This window comes from Tetrao urogallus, assembly GCF_951394365.1.
Source record: "Tetrao urogallus genome assembly, chromosome: 1".
NCBI lineage: Eukaryota > Metazoa > Chordata > Aves > Galliformes > Phasianidae > Tetrao > Tetrao urogallus.
Window position 1 is genome coordinate 59,439,970 of NC_136813.1, and position 16,311 is coordinate 59,456,280.

Consider the following 16,311-nt stretch of genomic DNA (forward strand, 5'->3'; position numbering starts at 1 on the left):
CCCCCTGGGCAGCCTGTGCCAGTGCCTCACCACTCCTGAGAAGAAGTCTTCCTTGATATCCAACCTGGGACCCCCCCATTGTGACTGAGGACTGTCCATACCTAGAAACCGTCACCTGCATATACATGTACCACATTAAATAGCAGAAGCCCAGTGTTGCAGCTTGCAGTTCAGTTTCAGAATGAAAAGGCCTTTTTCTAGGTTGGAGTTTGAGAGGAAAGATACCTACCAGCATTTTTAAAATATGCACTTTTTTTCTTTTTTTTCTGTAAGTGTGCATGAATGCACGTTGATAATCACAGAATCACAGAATCACAGAATCACCCGGGTTGGAAGGGACCTCAAGGATCATGTAGTTCCAACCCCCCTGCCTAGCAGGGCCACCAAACATACACATTTAGATCAGGTTGCCCAGGACCCCGTCCAACCTGGCCTTGAACACGTCCAGGGACGGGGCATCCACAACCTCCCTGGGCAGCCCGTTCCAGGGCCTAACCACTCTCCTCGTAAAGAACTTCCCCCTAACATCCAACCTAAATCTTCCCTCCTTCAACTTGGATCCATTTCCCCTAGTCCTGCTATTGTCAGCCCTTATGAAGAGTTTACTCCCCTCCTGGGTGTAGGTTCCCTTCAGGTATTGATAGGCTGCAATGAGGTCGCCCCGCAGCCTTCTCTTCTCCAGGCTGAACAAGCCCAACTCCCTCAGCCTGTCCTCATAGGGGAGGTGCTCTAGCCCCCTGATCATCTTAGTCGCCCTCCTCTGGACCCTTTCCAAAATCTCCATGTCTTTCTTGTACTGAGGGCTCCACACCTGGACACAGTACTCCAGATGGGGCCTCACAAGAGCCGAGTAGAGAGGGACAATCACTTCCCTGTCCCTGCTGACCACCCCTCTCCTGATGGAGCCCAGGATCCCATTTGCCTTTCGAGCTGCCAGAGCGCACTGCTGGCTCATGTTGAGTCTCTCGTCCATCAGGACCCCCAGGTCCTTCTCTGCCGAGCTGCTCTCAAGGACCACTCCTCCCAGCTTGTACGGGTGCCTGGGGTTCTTCCGGCCCAAATGCAAAACCTTGCACTTTGCCGTGTTGAACCTCATTAGGTTCACCCGAGCCCAGCTTTCCAGCCTGTCGAGGTCCCTCTGAATGGCATCCCTTCCTTCCACCGTATCAACCGCACCACTCAGCTTGGTGTCGTCAGCAAACTTGCTGAGGGTGCACTCAATTCCCTCATCGATGTCATTGATAAAGATGTTAAAGAGCACCGGTCCCAAGACAGACCCTTGGGGGACACCACTTGTTACCGGCCTCCACCTGGACATAGAGCCATTGACCATCACCCTCTGTCTGCGGCCTTTCAACCAATTGCTTATCCATCGGGTCGTCCACCCATCAAATCCACTTCCCTCCAATTTGGAGATGAGGATGTGGTGGGGGACCATGTCAAAGGCCTTGCTCAGGTCCAGGAAAATGACATCGGTCGCCTTCCCTTCGTCCACCAATGCCGTCACTCCATCATAGAAGGCCACAAGATTAGTTAGGCATGACCTTCCTTTGGTGAAGCCGTGCTGGCTGTCTCGGATCACATGCTCATTCTTTATGTGATCGAGCATGTTGTCCAGGAGGATCTGTTCCATGATTTTCCCAGGCACGGAGGTGAGACTCACCGGCCTGTAGTTCCCCGGGTCCTCCCTGCTCCCCTTCTTGTATATGGGAGTGACGTGACCCTTCCTCCAGTCGTCCGGGACCTCACCTGACAGCCACGACTTCTCAAATATGATGGAGAGCGGCTCGGCAACCACCTCAGCCAGCTCCTTCAGGACCCTGGGATGCACGCCATCCGGCCCCATAGACTTATATTCATTCAGTCTAAATAATCTATAATGAATAATATATGTATATATATATATGTATATATAATATAATATAATGAATAATCTATAATAAACTCTATAATGATAATATAATGAATAATCTATAATAAACTCTATAATGCTTGCAGTATTTTTGATGTTGCATGGTATGTAATTGATTTTTAATGAGAAGTTGCTTGGCAAAAACAATTTAGGCATATTGTTCTCTTTACAATTCCCCAGATAAATATTGAATATCACTGAATTAATTGGAGTGTCATGAGAGAACACCTACTGTCTTAGTAAATTAGGCAGCTGTGTTTGTCAAGATGTTGCTCTTGGATGAGCAACTTGCATTTCGCTGAGTATTCCTATTGTCCTCCTCCTTTTAAAAATCAAATTATAAATAGTGACAAAAGGCTGAAAGGTTGTTCATACATACCTCAAAACGCATTCCCTTGTCTTGTGCTCTGTACCCCAGTGCACTCACTATACGTATGTTTATGGCATACTGTAACAGATGCAGGTAAAAATTTGCTGCAGCAGCAGATAGTTCCTTGCTCTCACAGGCTGCTGGCCAGGTGTGGATCTTTGTAACAAGTCCTTAAGAGCTGCCTTTCCACTACCCCTCTCCTTATGCTCCTCAAAAGTGTGCTCTGTGCTCCCACAGAGCAACCAACATAGGTCTTTCCTCACCCACCCTCCCTCACCCACCCTGGAAGGCTCTGAACTGGGCCCTGACAGAGCTCCCCACTCTGTGGGATGTGTGTTTGACACACGGGCAAGATCTCACCCTGCTCCCTTTCATTTTGTGCAAGAGAACTTGTGCAAAAAAGATTTCTCTAAATAAATAAAAAGGTTTTGACGCTCCTTGTTTCAGGACTTAAATTGCAACAGGAACAGCGAAACATCCTGTTCAGAGTATAGAAGCAGAATAAAATAGTCATTCCTAGAAAGAACAGAAGAAAAAACACTGAGGATTTTGATGGGTGACCATTTCAATTTGTTACAACCGAACATTTCTTATGCTAAAGTTGCTCCATATTTCTTGGAAGAAATGCTGATTTACACCTGTAATAGTTCACATTATTTTCTTAAACAGATTATGAATAGTATCTTATCTATCTCAAAGGAGTCACTAGGATTATGCTTACTGCATGCAGCTAATTTGGGACAAGATAAGTGAGAAAAACAAGAATAATTTATATGCCCTATGTATTCTGTAATTTTATTATCTTTGTAAAGATAATTAGTTCTTCTTATAGCATTGTTTATGTAAAACAAGATTGCCAGAAGCCTTATGAAACGTGTTGGGGCAGAGCATAATGAACTTTAGATCTTGCTTTCATTGGAAGGCCAAGTTCCACAGGACTGTGTTTAGCCATTGCATAAAGGCTGTGTATAAACACTTGTTCACTAGCACTGGAATTATTAGACCTACAGGAATGTTCTGAAGAGTACAGAATGAGGAAATTACTATAATTTTGCACCTGAGGAATGTGTTTCTAACTTGCAAAGCTGATGCTTTAAATATTTGGCTCTGTAGAATCTGAATCTGCCTTTCCGGCCGGTTCTGTAAATCACAAACTTTCCTTTATGAAACACTTTGTGCCAGCCAGTATCCTTGCTTTAAGTTACTTTTATGGCTTCTCTACATACAAAATTAGTATAAAGGAAGGCAGGGTATGAATTTATGGTATGTTAACTATTCATTCCTGTTTGGAAGCTTCAAGTATACTCTCTACACTGTGCAATTGAACTGTAAAATCTTTGGCTGACCTTAGCCACATTTACTTAGGTTTAGGGTTAGTAGGTTGTGGAATTGTATGTACAACAGGTATAGTGAGAAATTAACGTGAAAGGGGAGGCTATTCTGAATGCTTTAAGAGTGAATGTGATGCAGGGACAGTACTGTCCTATATTTATACTGCTTTGTGTGTGAAGGGCCCTGTTAGCAATTAAAAAAAAAAAAAAAAAAGAGAGAAGAAATTGTTTATCTAACCCTTAATTCTGTTCTGAAATTGCAACAAGAAATGAGAAGTAAAGAGTTCAGTGTTTTGCTACTAGTCTGCAAAGCCCACCGAGCCTATTCAGAGATTATCATTAAACAAGGAAGCTAAAATTGTGTTTGAGCACCTAGGGTTGGGTCTGGCTGTAGAAGACTGTTCTGTTGTTGACTGATCATGAAAACTCTTGTAACTGCATATAGAAATAGAAGCAAATAAAGATCAATGTGGGTTATTGGCACAATAACAGGTTATTAGGAATCAGCAGGCCTCATTGTAAGAATTTTTAAATAATTCAGTTACCTTATTTTTCAGATGTCTAGCCTAAGACCATATCCACAGCTGTATTACCACTATCAGAGCAGATACCATAGGTATCTTGCTTTTGACATTCTCCCAGTGTCTCCACAATCATATTAGATGCCTGTAATTCAGCTGTGAGCCTTCACACACTCTGAGCTCGCACTGCTTAAAAATACCAGCTGTCCCAGCAGCAGGTTATGCTGAAGCCCTTCTGGAAAATGATGCGTGACTGATTTGCCTCTTCAACATTAAGCATGGAATACTGCTGCACTACAGCATTCCCAGTCCACCTACGTGGTGCCTAAGTCTGTGCTTCAGGCAGAGCCTGGTTATCCAGCCTAAGCCCATGACTTCAGGCCTGGCAGCATGGTTTGGCTTCATCCTATGAATGGAATGAACTTCCTCAGAGACCCTCTTAGTCTCACCTGTAGCCTTCACTGAACCAGGGCTCCCGTGACTAATCAAGAGATGTGAGTGGAAGTCCAGGCTTAAAAAACAATGTTATTGCACCTCTGGAAAATTCCAGAATTAATCATTAACCTTGTTGTAAAGATAAGGCTTCTTCTGAGTATGTTGACATAAATCTTTATAAAAAATTTATGCTATATAGATTGTAGGCTAAGATATCTATATCCTATATAGGTAGAACAAGTAGAATAAAAGCTACCCTCTGTCAATGGTCTGTTTCCTAACCAGATAAGCAGTAACTTTCAATCCAAGCACAAAGCAGATAATCTACAGTACAATTAATAGAAAGGAAAGCAGTGCTTCTCTACCTCTGAATGCTAGCTAAGAAGGTAGAATAGCTCTTTCTCTGCCTCTTGCCTTAATTGTTTTTTAAGCTTGGCACTTCTTCCATTTTGGTTTTTAAATGGCCACCTTCCACATGTGGAAGTAAAATAGCTCTGCTATTTTGTAAAGACAGTCAAGCTACAGGGAGATCATGACTACCCTGAAACTCATACAGCAGTTTTTAATAAAGCAGAGTATCAAAGCAGGAATCTTCATTCATTCCAGTGGGAGGACTTGATTTGGTAGCTGTTAGCGCAGAGCTACAAAGCAGGCAAACGTGATAGTTAGTATGTATTAATGAATGCTGATTTTCAAACATTTGTCAGCTATCAAAACTCTGCAGGTATGCTTTCTTAGAAGAGAAGCAGCATTCAGGAGCTTGCTGTGGGATTGCATCAGCTAAACTGACACAGGTCCTGTTTGAGCTTACATAGAAGAAGTTGCACTTGTGTAAGAAAGTCAGTAAAATCATGCTTCTAGGTAGTTGGACAAAAATAAAGTACCAGTGTATGTTCAGAGCATGTGTCTGACTTGAGCTCTGAACATAGCTCTGTCACTGTAGTAAACAGAGAATCACAAACTCTACAATGGTTTAGACTGTGAAATAATGTAGTTAACCATGTACAATCTCCTTCTGCTGGTGCTCTGTGATTTATAGTATCTTATGTCAAAATATATTAAATGTCTTACCAATGTACACGTTACTTATAAACACATCATTTAAAGCTATTCTATACATAGCAACTGATAAAGATATGCAAGTTAAAGGCACTCTGAATGTTGGCACTCTCCAGTCGTCTACACAAGCACACACACATATCTGTTGTGATACTCTCACAACAGACACCAAAATACAATCATTTCCAGGACCATTGGGGGATGCACATAGCCTATACCCCTTTCTCAAACTTTTCCTGTAACTACAGATGCAGTCCTACTGAGAACAACTAATTGTTGCCAGTAGTTTTACAAGGAATTAATTTCAATGCATAACATATTACAAATGGGTTGTTCTGTCTCAACGATGCTAGGTTAAAATGGCTTAAAAGGAAAAAAAAATCTCATTTTTCTATTCCCCTGCCAGCTATATTTTCTCATAAAGGTTTGTGTTTCCATCTTTGAATATATATTATATATATTCAAATATATATATAATATATATTCAAAGATGGATTATATATTTATATGTATGATATAAATGAGGTAAGGAAAAATGATCCAGTAATATCCAGTGCTTGTTCACCCTCTTTTTTTTTTTCTTCTCCCAAGATTGCTTTCTCTGACCTGCATTATTTTTATCTGCTTTTCAGAGCAGCTGAATTCCAGATGGGTGAAGATATAGCTAAGGAAGATAAACAAGTATGACACAAGCCTATGTCACCCTCACCCTGCAGCAGATGCCTTCAGCATTTTGTCCTTCTAATAAACAGAGAGATTTCAAAAGAGGAGCAAATAGGTCACCTGTGCAACCTCATAATATGTTACCTAGCTACTGAGTTAAGCATATTTTCTATTTACTGATAGCTCTTATGACCCTGAATGAGGATTAGATTGACAAAGAGCTGACTCACTTCATTTCTTGGAGTGACCCAAGAGAATAGAAATAGTCAGAGAGCAGGCAACACCTTTTCCTTGTACTGGTGACAGTGAAATAACAAGCTAAGTTAATCATGAACAAAAACTAGAGAAGACACAGAAACCTACCCAGGCTCATGTTTAATTTTGCTGCAAGGAGCAGCAGCACTTCTGCCAGATGATTTTTTTTTTCTTAGCCAGTTTTCAGATACATCCTTTATATGTGGCCAGGAATCTCCACTGATCAAAAGTCCTCCCAATGCCTACGTTTGCATCTGTTTAACAGACGCATACTTCTAGTTCCACTATTTCCTGCATTTTTAAGGGAAACTTGTTGGGTTGAGAGCTGACAATTTAACTTCCACATTTGATGGGAAGCCTTTTGTTGTTTCCAAACTTGATATTGGTGCTCTTTAAGGAAATATGTTCAATTTAGATATTTGGATAAATCTCTATCCTGAAATGGTCTGTGCACACTGGCTTTTGCTGCTGTTAGTAGATCCCTGGAACCTCCTTGGGCCAAAGAGAAAATTCATGCAGTAAACATTTTGTGTTGAGCTATAGAAACCAAGACAGTTTGGCATTTCCTCTAGCTGCTGTAGTTGTTTTCCCTCTGACATTCAGGCTGCAAATCCAGTTAAACAGGAACTCTTCAGGGGCTTTTTGTGTGTTGAACTCAGTAGCGACACTTCAAATGTAGAAGTGGTTTGATTGGTAATAGTTGTCTGTGATTAAAAGGGCAATGGATTATTTTAACTGATTTCCTACCAACTGAAGAAATGGCTATAGTTCTGGTGCTAATGCTAAAGCATTATTTGATAATATTGAGCAAACCTTAGTGCAACTAAAGGTTCTAATTGAGCTGGTTTTATATTTAGTCAACACGGGAAGAGCATAGAAAAGGAGTAGGTGATAATGTGATAAGTCTGATGGACACATTTATAAAGGTGGAGAAGGGGCAAATATTGTCAGCACTGACTCTTGACCTGCTTCATATGAACTTTCAGGATTTTCTGCAGAGGTCTGCAGAAGTTGGTGCTATTCATTTCAAAAAGGCAACAATGGCAAAACCTTCTTGTCTTGATGCATTAGTATCTACAACCTTCACAGCTGGATTGAAGATGAGTACCTCTCTATAGCCCTGTAACAAATTTCATCAGATAATGGGTGTTTGATGTCTTTCGAAATGCTGCTTTCATCTCAATGGCATTTATGATGCCTGGCTTAAAACAAGAAAAAAATAAAATGATTCTACTTGGTGCACTTCTCTTGCTTTGTTTATTCTTGACCAACATTTAAAATTCTTTATTGTTATTTATCAATTAACGTTTATACAGTGTGGGAATAGCATATTATAATGCCCACAGCTTTTTTTCCTGTTTGTTTCCTAATTTCTGACTTGAAAATGCCACTGATATCAACTCCAGTTTAACAAAGACAGAAACCCAAAATATCTGAAATAATTCAGTTAATGCTAAAAGTTACTGTGAAAGGGTTGAATGGCAAAAAATCAGGGAGGGAGCATTTTATTCAGGGAGGCAAATCTACATTCCACATAGTTTGAACAATCTCATCGTAATGAATAATCAGTAGTGTGTGAAAGATTTTGAAAGGCATTTTGTGAAGGAAAAGCAAAATATGGAAAAAGGAAAATGCTGATAGATTGTAAAAATAACTTCTGTTGCTAATATTCACAATTCCGTGCGAAAAACTAGAGAGGTGTCAGCCATTTTCTTCTTGTAATCCTGATCAAATTTCTTGTTCATTGCCACAGTCAAATAATTCTTCCAGTCTCCAACAGCTCCTATGAAAAAGAAAATATTTTAATTTACCATTATTTCTTGTAGCCCACGACTTACTAAAGATCTATACTTGAATAGAACGATTATTTCAAGGAAGAATGACAAGCAGAAAGAGACTTAATGCCAGTAATAAAACTCAGTACCTTTTCTCATGAATGGGGAAACTGAGTGATCCATTACTCCCTCAAAATCCCTAGTGTAGTTTGCCATGGGATTGTCTTTCATTATCTCAAATGAGGTATTATATATTATTTTGTTGAGAACCTCCTCGTCTAAGTCCTTCTCCAGAAACTTCATAATCTTATGAATTTCTCTCTTTGGATTCTGCAGAGAAGAAAGTACGACAAGAAACAGAGCCAAAAAAAAAGCAAGGAAATTGGAGTTGTTATCAAGGTGAAAAGTAAAGTTGTGTGAAGGTTTACAGGTACAGATGACATAATAGGCATCTGTTGATTTTAGATATGTACTGAACTTCCAGATTTCAAACAGATCTCTATAAACACACATTCAGGCTTTACCTCCTTCATATCCTCATAGAAGAGGAAGAGAATACGGTGCTTGTCTTTTGCCTTCCACCATCCTTTTACGTGGTCATACCAGGAGCCCCAAAGCACTGAAAAAGTAACAGCAGCAGTAGCTATAAATACCCAGTCTTATCTTGAACTGTCTGCGTCTCTGACACTTCCTCCACAATCAATGTCTATATATTTCCCTGTTTTTTAAGCTAGTTTTGATTCACTTTCAGTTTGCCCTGCAGAGTGTTGGACTATATGGACAAGAAAGATTCCTTTGAACCTGTATTATTCTAACTGGATGAATTATTTGGTATGCTGTCAGAAGTGGCTGTTTCTCTCCAGTAAGTACCAAGCTGACTGGCTTGGACAGAGGTTGCTATGTTCTAAGCAACTGCGCTGGCAGAAGAAGGCATGCAAGTGGAGACTTTTAATTAGGCATGAGACTTTCACTCTGGTCCAGACAGTGGTGCTTCTAGGCCTACATATTTCCAAAAAGGACCTACGGAAACCGACCAAAATTGAACGCTGTCATCCAAATGAACAGGTTTTATTTTTTGGATATTAGTGCCTCTTTTAGAAGAAGAAGAATCAGTTTATGAGGTTGCCTGTCCTTAGCTAGATAATTGGCTTTTTTCAGATGCCTGATTTTTAGACAGTTGAATTTATGTAAAAGGACTCTCCTAGTTCAAATTCATGCTGCACAATCTGTGCATAATTAAACTTGGCTCTCTTGTGTGTCATGCTAGAATACAGCCATTGAGCTGCTGTATTTTCCCTGGTGGCTTCTAAGCAGGTTTCTTTTATCCTCACAGAGAAAAACCTAAAAATCATCACATATGGTTTTGAAAGATAACGGGGTAAAGAGTAGCATTGTTTTTTTTCTCTCAAAGTGTACATGTAAAGATATGGTTCATCTTTTAGGTATTCAAAGGTAAAAACCTTTGAATGAAGAGAAATTACTACTGAAACACTTTTAGTGGGTATTCCTCCACAGACTGTCAGCACTGAATTTCAAAACAGATATTTAGCTATTGGGTAGTTTTAAATGAACAAAATTTCTTAAACAACTAATTGCAGCTCATCACCTTCTCCACTCATGAATTTCTCTGTGAACTCCTCAATGGTTCCTGGGTCAGGCAATACTTTATTCATTCTGTGGAAATGGTAGTATGACACCAGGTTGTCTTTTGCATTTCTTGCCACATAGATGATCTTTGTTGGATGTGAAAATGAGAGAGAAAGAGAGAGAGAAAATACAAGATTAAGCATGCTTCTATGGATATTGAGCTTCTCCTTGTTTTCCCTTGGAGCCTGAGTAACAAAGGCTGAAGAGATTTTGCTTGGAAACTCCATTCTCTGACCTCCAACACAGAAAACTCAGCCACCACTTCTTTAGTTTCACACAGACCTTGAGCAATAAATGGGAGATAGCTGAGGAGACCTTTCACAAAGATTCTGGAAACCACATTCAGTCTGCTTTTATTACTTTCTTTCCATTTGAAATAGAGAGATTCCTACCTCTTCAGCCTTACCTTGCACTTTTGTTCCCAGAAGGAGGGAGGCACCAGCTGCACAGGGAGATGACTTTTCATTGTTCGTGGAGAAGGCATAGCTTCAGCTAACTTCAGGCCTGCAGAAAGACTATGAGAACTGACCTGCTCTTTAAGTTCTACTAGTGCTTCTTTGTTATTGAGATTTTGGTGGTGACCTTTTAGAAGGTCACCTTAAAATGATCATTTATCTCCAAAGCAACTAAACAGAACGTAGACAACATTGCATAAGCAACTTTTGTGCTTCTGAAGGAATTTTTACTCATGTAATTTTACTTATGTGTTGAGGACATCTGCAGCTGATTTAGGTACTGTGGAGTATGACACACAGCTTTCAGAGGCACACCTTCAGTAGGGCCTGTGCCACATCTGCCAGCCTTGTATCAGCTTGTGTAGTACTCAATGCTTGTGGTAAAGCAAATGAACTGCATCCTGATTCTTGTTGTGGCACATAGCGCATTGGCAAAGAAAGCCCATGGCATCAGTTATGGATGCTTGTTTTATTTCCCTTCATTTAAAATACAAGTCTATTTATGTGATATTCACCTGAGTATCCGAGAGATGAAGAATCTGGGATATGCCACTCAAGGAAAGGATGGCGTTTGTAAGTACTGGCACGTCTACACTTCTCAACGTCTCCATTTTGTTCAATCATATCCACTATCTCCTGTGTCCACGTAGTACCTGAAAATGTCAGTGCTTAGATGTTTTGCCTGGGGAGAGCTGAGAGTCTCTTCTGCTAGGGAACTGAAAGCTGGAAGGATGGAATCCGTGTCAAAAGAGGAAGGAACAGCACAGAGTGTGATTAAAAAAACAGAAAGAGAGGACAATGGAGGAAAAATGTATAGTTAGGTATAAAAAGGTGATTTTCAAAGCACAGTTTCAGGGATTCTGTTTCTGAAATGTTTTTTTTCTTTCTAACAGAAACACCCTCTACTGCCACTGCGAGATAAACAGACATAGTACTGTTTGGAGACTGCATTATTTGAAAAGAAGAATGAAACTCCTGTATCCCAACTTCCACCTTTTCACAACAATTCAACAATTTCAATTTTTGTTTTCATCCTGAATTTGAATGAAAAAAAAAAAAGAAATACATAATCTTTGAGTGAGTAGATAGTTTGAAAATATAAAAAAGTTGCAGTATTTTCAATATTCTCATGTGAAATGCTTTAATGAAGCTCAGTACATTTTATTTCATCTGCCTGAATTAATGCAACATCTTGTGTCTCTCATGTGCCTCTTTTCCGTTGTAGCTGTGGTCATGAGGGCAATCACATCTCTTCCCAGGTACTTTGGCTAGAGAACCAGCTAAGGAATAACCTGGAAAGCTATCTGGGTAGGAAATTCAGCCACTAATAGGATGCTCGAACTGTGTGAACCTGGCAGATATAATATAATGTCAAATGTACTCCTGATTTTATTTATTTTCAGTACTATGGTTGAGATATTTTAATCTAGGCAGACTCAAATAACATCCTTTTAGTTAAAGTAGACTAGAGATAAGCTAAAATCTTTCAGCAAAATATTTTCTCTACCTTCAAAAATAAATAATTTTGGGTAACAATATGCATTTTTTTTTTCTGCTGGAAACGACACTTAAAAATTCTTGCTAGTTTTTTGTGACCTTCAAATGCTATTGAGTTCCCAAATCCCCTGAACTGTATGTATTTCTGTTCATTCAGTGCAAGCACTGAAATCCTGTTACTTGCTGCTTTCCCATAAAATAAGTATAAATGATCTAATCAAAAGGAGAAATAGCAATTAATTAAAAGTCCAGTCAGTGAATTTGGTTATTTATTTAAGAAAAGTAATCTATCTCCAGTTAGGTTTCCTGTACTGGTTTATGCCAAGTCATTAGGATATGATAAATTCAAGTATGAATGCGATTCACACTTCTACAGTTTCTGTTATCTCTCAATGAACTGTGATTTTTACTAGACTTTGTTAAATAACCATCTGCTGATGGAAAAGTTCTACAGTACATTAGTATCTATCTATACAGCATAAATGGAAGGAAATGTGTGAGCAATTAGACTTTGACCATTTGAACTTCAATAGTAATAGTCCGTAATTTCTGCCAAAGGAGTCGAAAGTTGCTCACCACAGCTAATAGAGCTTCATGTCTTTAAAATGTAAGTCAGTTTTGAGATTAAACAAATACCAGTCGCAACAGAAAAATGGAATTCTCCATTCCATTCATGATAGTGAGCACTATCCCAAACTTTTATGTTCTATTTACTATGTTACACAAACCTGCTTTTGCATATGTTGCAATGAGTAGATCATCAGGTCTGGCTTTGAAGTTCCACACTTGATCCCATACGGTGCATATTGGTTTCATGACAGGAATACCTTGCACTTCACCCAATTCAGATCGGAGCATATCATCATCCAGACTCAAATTTTTCATTTTATCCAGGGACATTTTGTCCTGCATGAGGAATGAAAGGCTTGGAAATTGACATGTTTGCCAAATTGACTCACCCAACCTCAAGGTCCCTTTCCATATCCTCTGATTTACTTGCCTGTGTTTCAAGCTATCTGAGTCCATATTTATGCTCCTGGATGTAATTTGAAGAAATGCTTGGCATGTTGCTGTTGGCAACTCTCAGCATCTTTAAGAACCACTCCATTTACTCAGATACAAGAAGAGATTAAAAAACCCCAAACATTATTTCCATCTTTAGGCATTTTAGAAAACATATTGATGTAAAACACTGTAATTGTGACATTTGAAAGGCAAGAAAAACTAATCAGGGATGTGATTCAAAAGACAATAGAGCCTAAAAGCTCCCACTGAAGTCAGCACATAGGACCCAACCTTTTGTTCTGAAAGAAAATAAACAAACTCTCCTGATAACACCCCTTGGGCCTGATACTCACGATAAATATGTGCAGAACTTGTCTGGTCTGTGTTTCGTCCTTGCAGCTTTTCACTTTTAGGGTTTTTTGCTGAATACTGGATTTTTTTACCGATAAATAACCTGAAACAGATAGATGATTAACTAAAGTCTGTTACACATTAATTATTTAAATCAACCCAGTTGAATCCGCTGCCCATCCTACAGCTTTACAAAAAGTAGTTACAGATTTATGTATTCCTCTTGAGGAATATTCTAGCCATAAAATTCAAAGTTCCAGAATCTGATTGGTGGAAATTTCTGCATTCGAGGAGGCTACAGAAATAACCTCAATTACAAATATGAGTTAGAAAGAATAAAGGACAGATTTCAATTTCAACGGCAAACACGGTCAAAATATTTCCTTTTGTTTCCATATTTACTCACATCTGTTTTCACACAGATTCTCTTGAACAGAGCAAGAAGTTGGTTGGTGACTGAGCTCTGAATCAAGAAATTTAAAAAAAAGACAAAAAAAAACTTACAAGAGAAGTTTTCATGCTTGAATGTCTTCAGCCATAGGTCATATCAGTGACAGTGTAACTGCCCAGATCTTCAGACAGATGTAGAATGAAAGCTTGGCTGGAATTTCTATCCCTCCTATGAGTGTGATGAGAGCAAGGGAGGAAATACAGCAGTAGCCAATAGCTGAAGAGTTCTTCTGGCTTGGTTAATTAACTCCTTTTTAATCCTGTCATGGAAAACTACTTTGAATTCTCATCTGAAGTATGATTCTTTGCTGAAAACAACCTTGGATATTGGCTACTACCTCCAGACAGATTATTTTAATTTGTCTGTATTGTTGTCAATAGTCATGAAATGATACATTTTCTTTCTAATATTAGTCTAAGTTGCCAGAACAGTTTATTTGCTGTTAACACCTAAGATCCATGGGACTGGATTAATTGGTTTCATTTTCATGATATTTGGCACTATGCTCATTTAATGGAAGTCCAAGGATATGTTTTATTGATGGGGCTAGCCATTTTTGCTATGGACTACTTTCTAACAGGCTCAATTCTCAACTGGTATGGCATTGCAGGGTTTGGTATCCCCACACGTGAGGTAATGTTTCTTTCTAAAATCTAAGTTTCTGCCTAACTTTGTATGAGGTGCTGGGAGAGATAATGATGTGCCCTACATGAGTCACAAACAGCACAGTAACACTGGCTGACAAAAGTCGAATAATGACACTTTTATATTAATTCTCAAATATTGCAGTCAGATGTTTGAATGCATCAGAAGAAGTTATTCTTTTCCTGAGGCAAAATGTAGGTCGCTTCAGCTGAACTCAAGAAAGTTTGGATGGATTGTATTCATAAGCAAAATTATGAATACACAGCACTGCTGTCTGGTCCTGCTTCTATTTTCCATTGAAGGTACGCAGTCACTCTGTGTCCTCAAAACTCCTGTTTGGTTATTCTTTGGATGGCCTGGCAAGATTTGTATCTGAAATAGCTTTCTTTCTGTTTCCATTTTGAAAGATATTTAATGCATCCAAATCAAATGAGGATGTGACCATCCTTGCACAATCTTTTATGGAGGGCTAATCAGCATTCTACCCCTTGATCCACATGCAGTTTACATTTCCCAGAAATTTTACAGGTTATATGTTATGTTAGTAATGTGGGCTTTTGTACAAAGCCCAAGAGAGCTGACATGAACTGTTCAAGATCACTGATACATAGTCATAGAATGGTGTGGGTTGAAAGGGACATTAAAGACCATCTAGTTCAACCCCTTTCCATGAGCAGAGACACTTTCTAGTAGACCAGTTTGCTCATAGGCCCATGCAACCTGGCCTTGAACACTTCTAGGGATGGGTCATCCATTCCTTCTCTGGGCAGCCTGTGCCAATGCCTCATCATTAAGAATTTCTTATATAATCAAAGTCCACCCTTTTTTATTTTAAAGCCATTATATCTTGTTCTGTCACTCTACTTCCTGATATAGAGTCCCTTCCCATTTTTCCTGTAGGCCCTTTTAAATTTTTAAAGGCTGCAATGAGGTCTCCCGAAACCCTTCTCCAGGCTTGAAAACCTCAGCTCCCTCAGCCTGTCTTCTGGGCTGCATGCACAAATTGCTGTCTCATGTTCAGCTTTTCATCTACTACTACTCCCAAAGAAGACTGTACTTCATCCATTTCCCACTCAGCCTGTATTTGCGTTTGGGATTGCCCTGATCCAGTCGCAGGACCTTGCACTTGGCACTGTTGAACAGCATGAGATTTGTGTGGGCCCACCTCTCAAACCTGTCAAGGTTTCTCTGGATGACATCCCTTCCCTCTAATGTGTTGACTGCACCACACACAGCTTGATGTCATATGCAAACTGGCTGAGGGTACATTCAATCTCACTGTCCACAAATATATTAAGTAGCATTGGCCACAATGCCACCCCCTGAAAAATGCCATTTGTCAGTGGTTTCCACATGGACATCAAGCCATTGACTGTCAGTGCAACAGTCCAGCTAATTCCTCATCTATGGAGTGGTCCACTCACCAGATCCATATCTCTGAAGTTTAGAGACAAAGGTGTCATGCAGTACATGTGTTAAATGGTGTACAGGTAGTATCACCAAGGTTGGAAAAGACCTCTAAGAGAATCCAGTTCAACCAGCTACATATCACCAATATTTCCCACAAAGCCATCTCTCTCAATACAGCATCTAAATGTTTCTTGAACACCTCCAGGGATGATGACTCCACCACCTTCCTGAGCAGCCTGCACCAGTTCCAGACCACTCTCTTGGAGAATAAGTATTTCCTAATGTCCAAACTAAATGTCTTCTCGTGCAACTTGAGGCCATTCCCTCTAGTCCTATTTCTAGTTACATGGAAGAATAGGCTGACCTCCATCTCACTACAACTTCCTTTCAGGATGTTGTAGAGAGTGAAAAGGTCGTCTCTGAGCCTCCTCTTCTCCAAACTAAACAAACTCAGATCCCTCAGCCACTCTTCATAAGACTTGTGCTCCAGAACCCTCACCAGTTTTGTTGACCTTCTCTGGACACACTC

General features: G+C 39.7%; 1 protein-coding gene across 1 annotated transcript; it reads right to left on the minus strand.

Moving 5' to 3' along the window:
- Positions 1-8,216: 8,216 nt before the first annotated feature.
- On the minus strand, positions 8,217-12,820 carry SULT1C4 (sulfotransferase family 1C member 4; the record flags this gene model as incomplete). Its single annotated transcript, XM_079541864.1, has 7 exons — positions 8,217-8,329; positions 8,471-8,651; positions 8,846-8,940; positions 9,928-10,054; positions 10,375-10,472; positions 10,939-11,076; positions 12,649-12,820. The coding sequence occupies 7 exons, from the start codon at positions 12,818-12,820 to the stop codon at positions 8,217-8,219; spliced, it is 924 nt and encodes a 307-aa protein (XP_079397990.1).
- Positions 12,821-16,311: the final 3,491 nt, after the last annotated feature.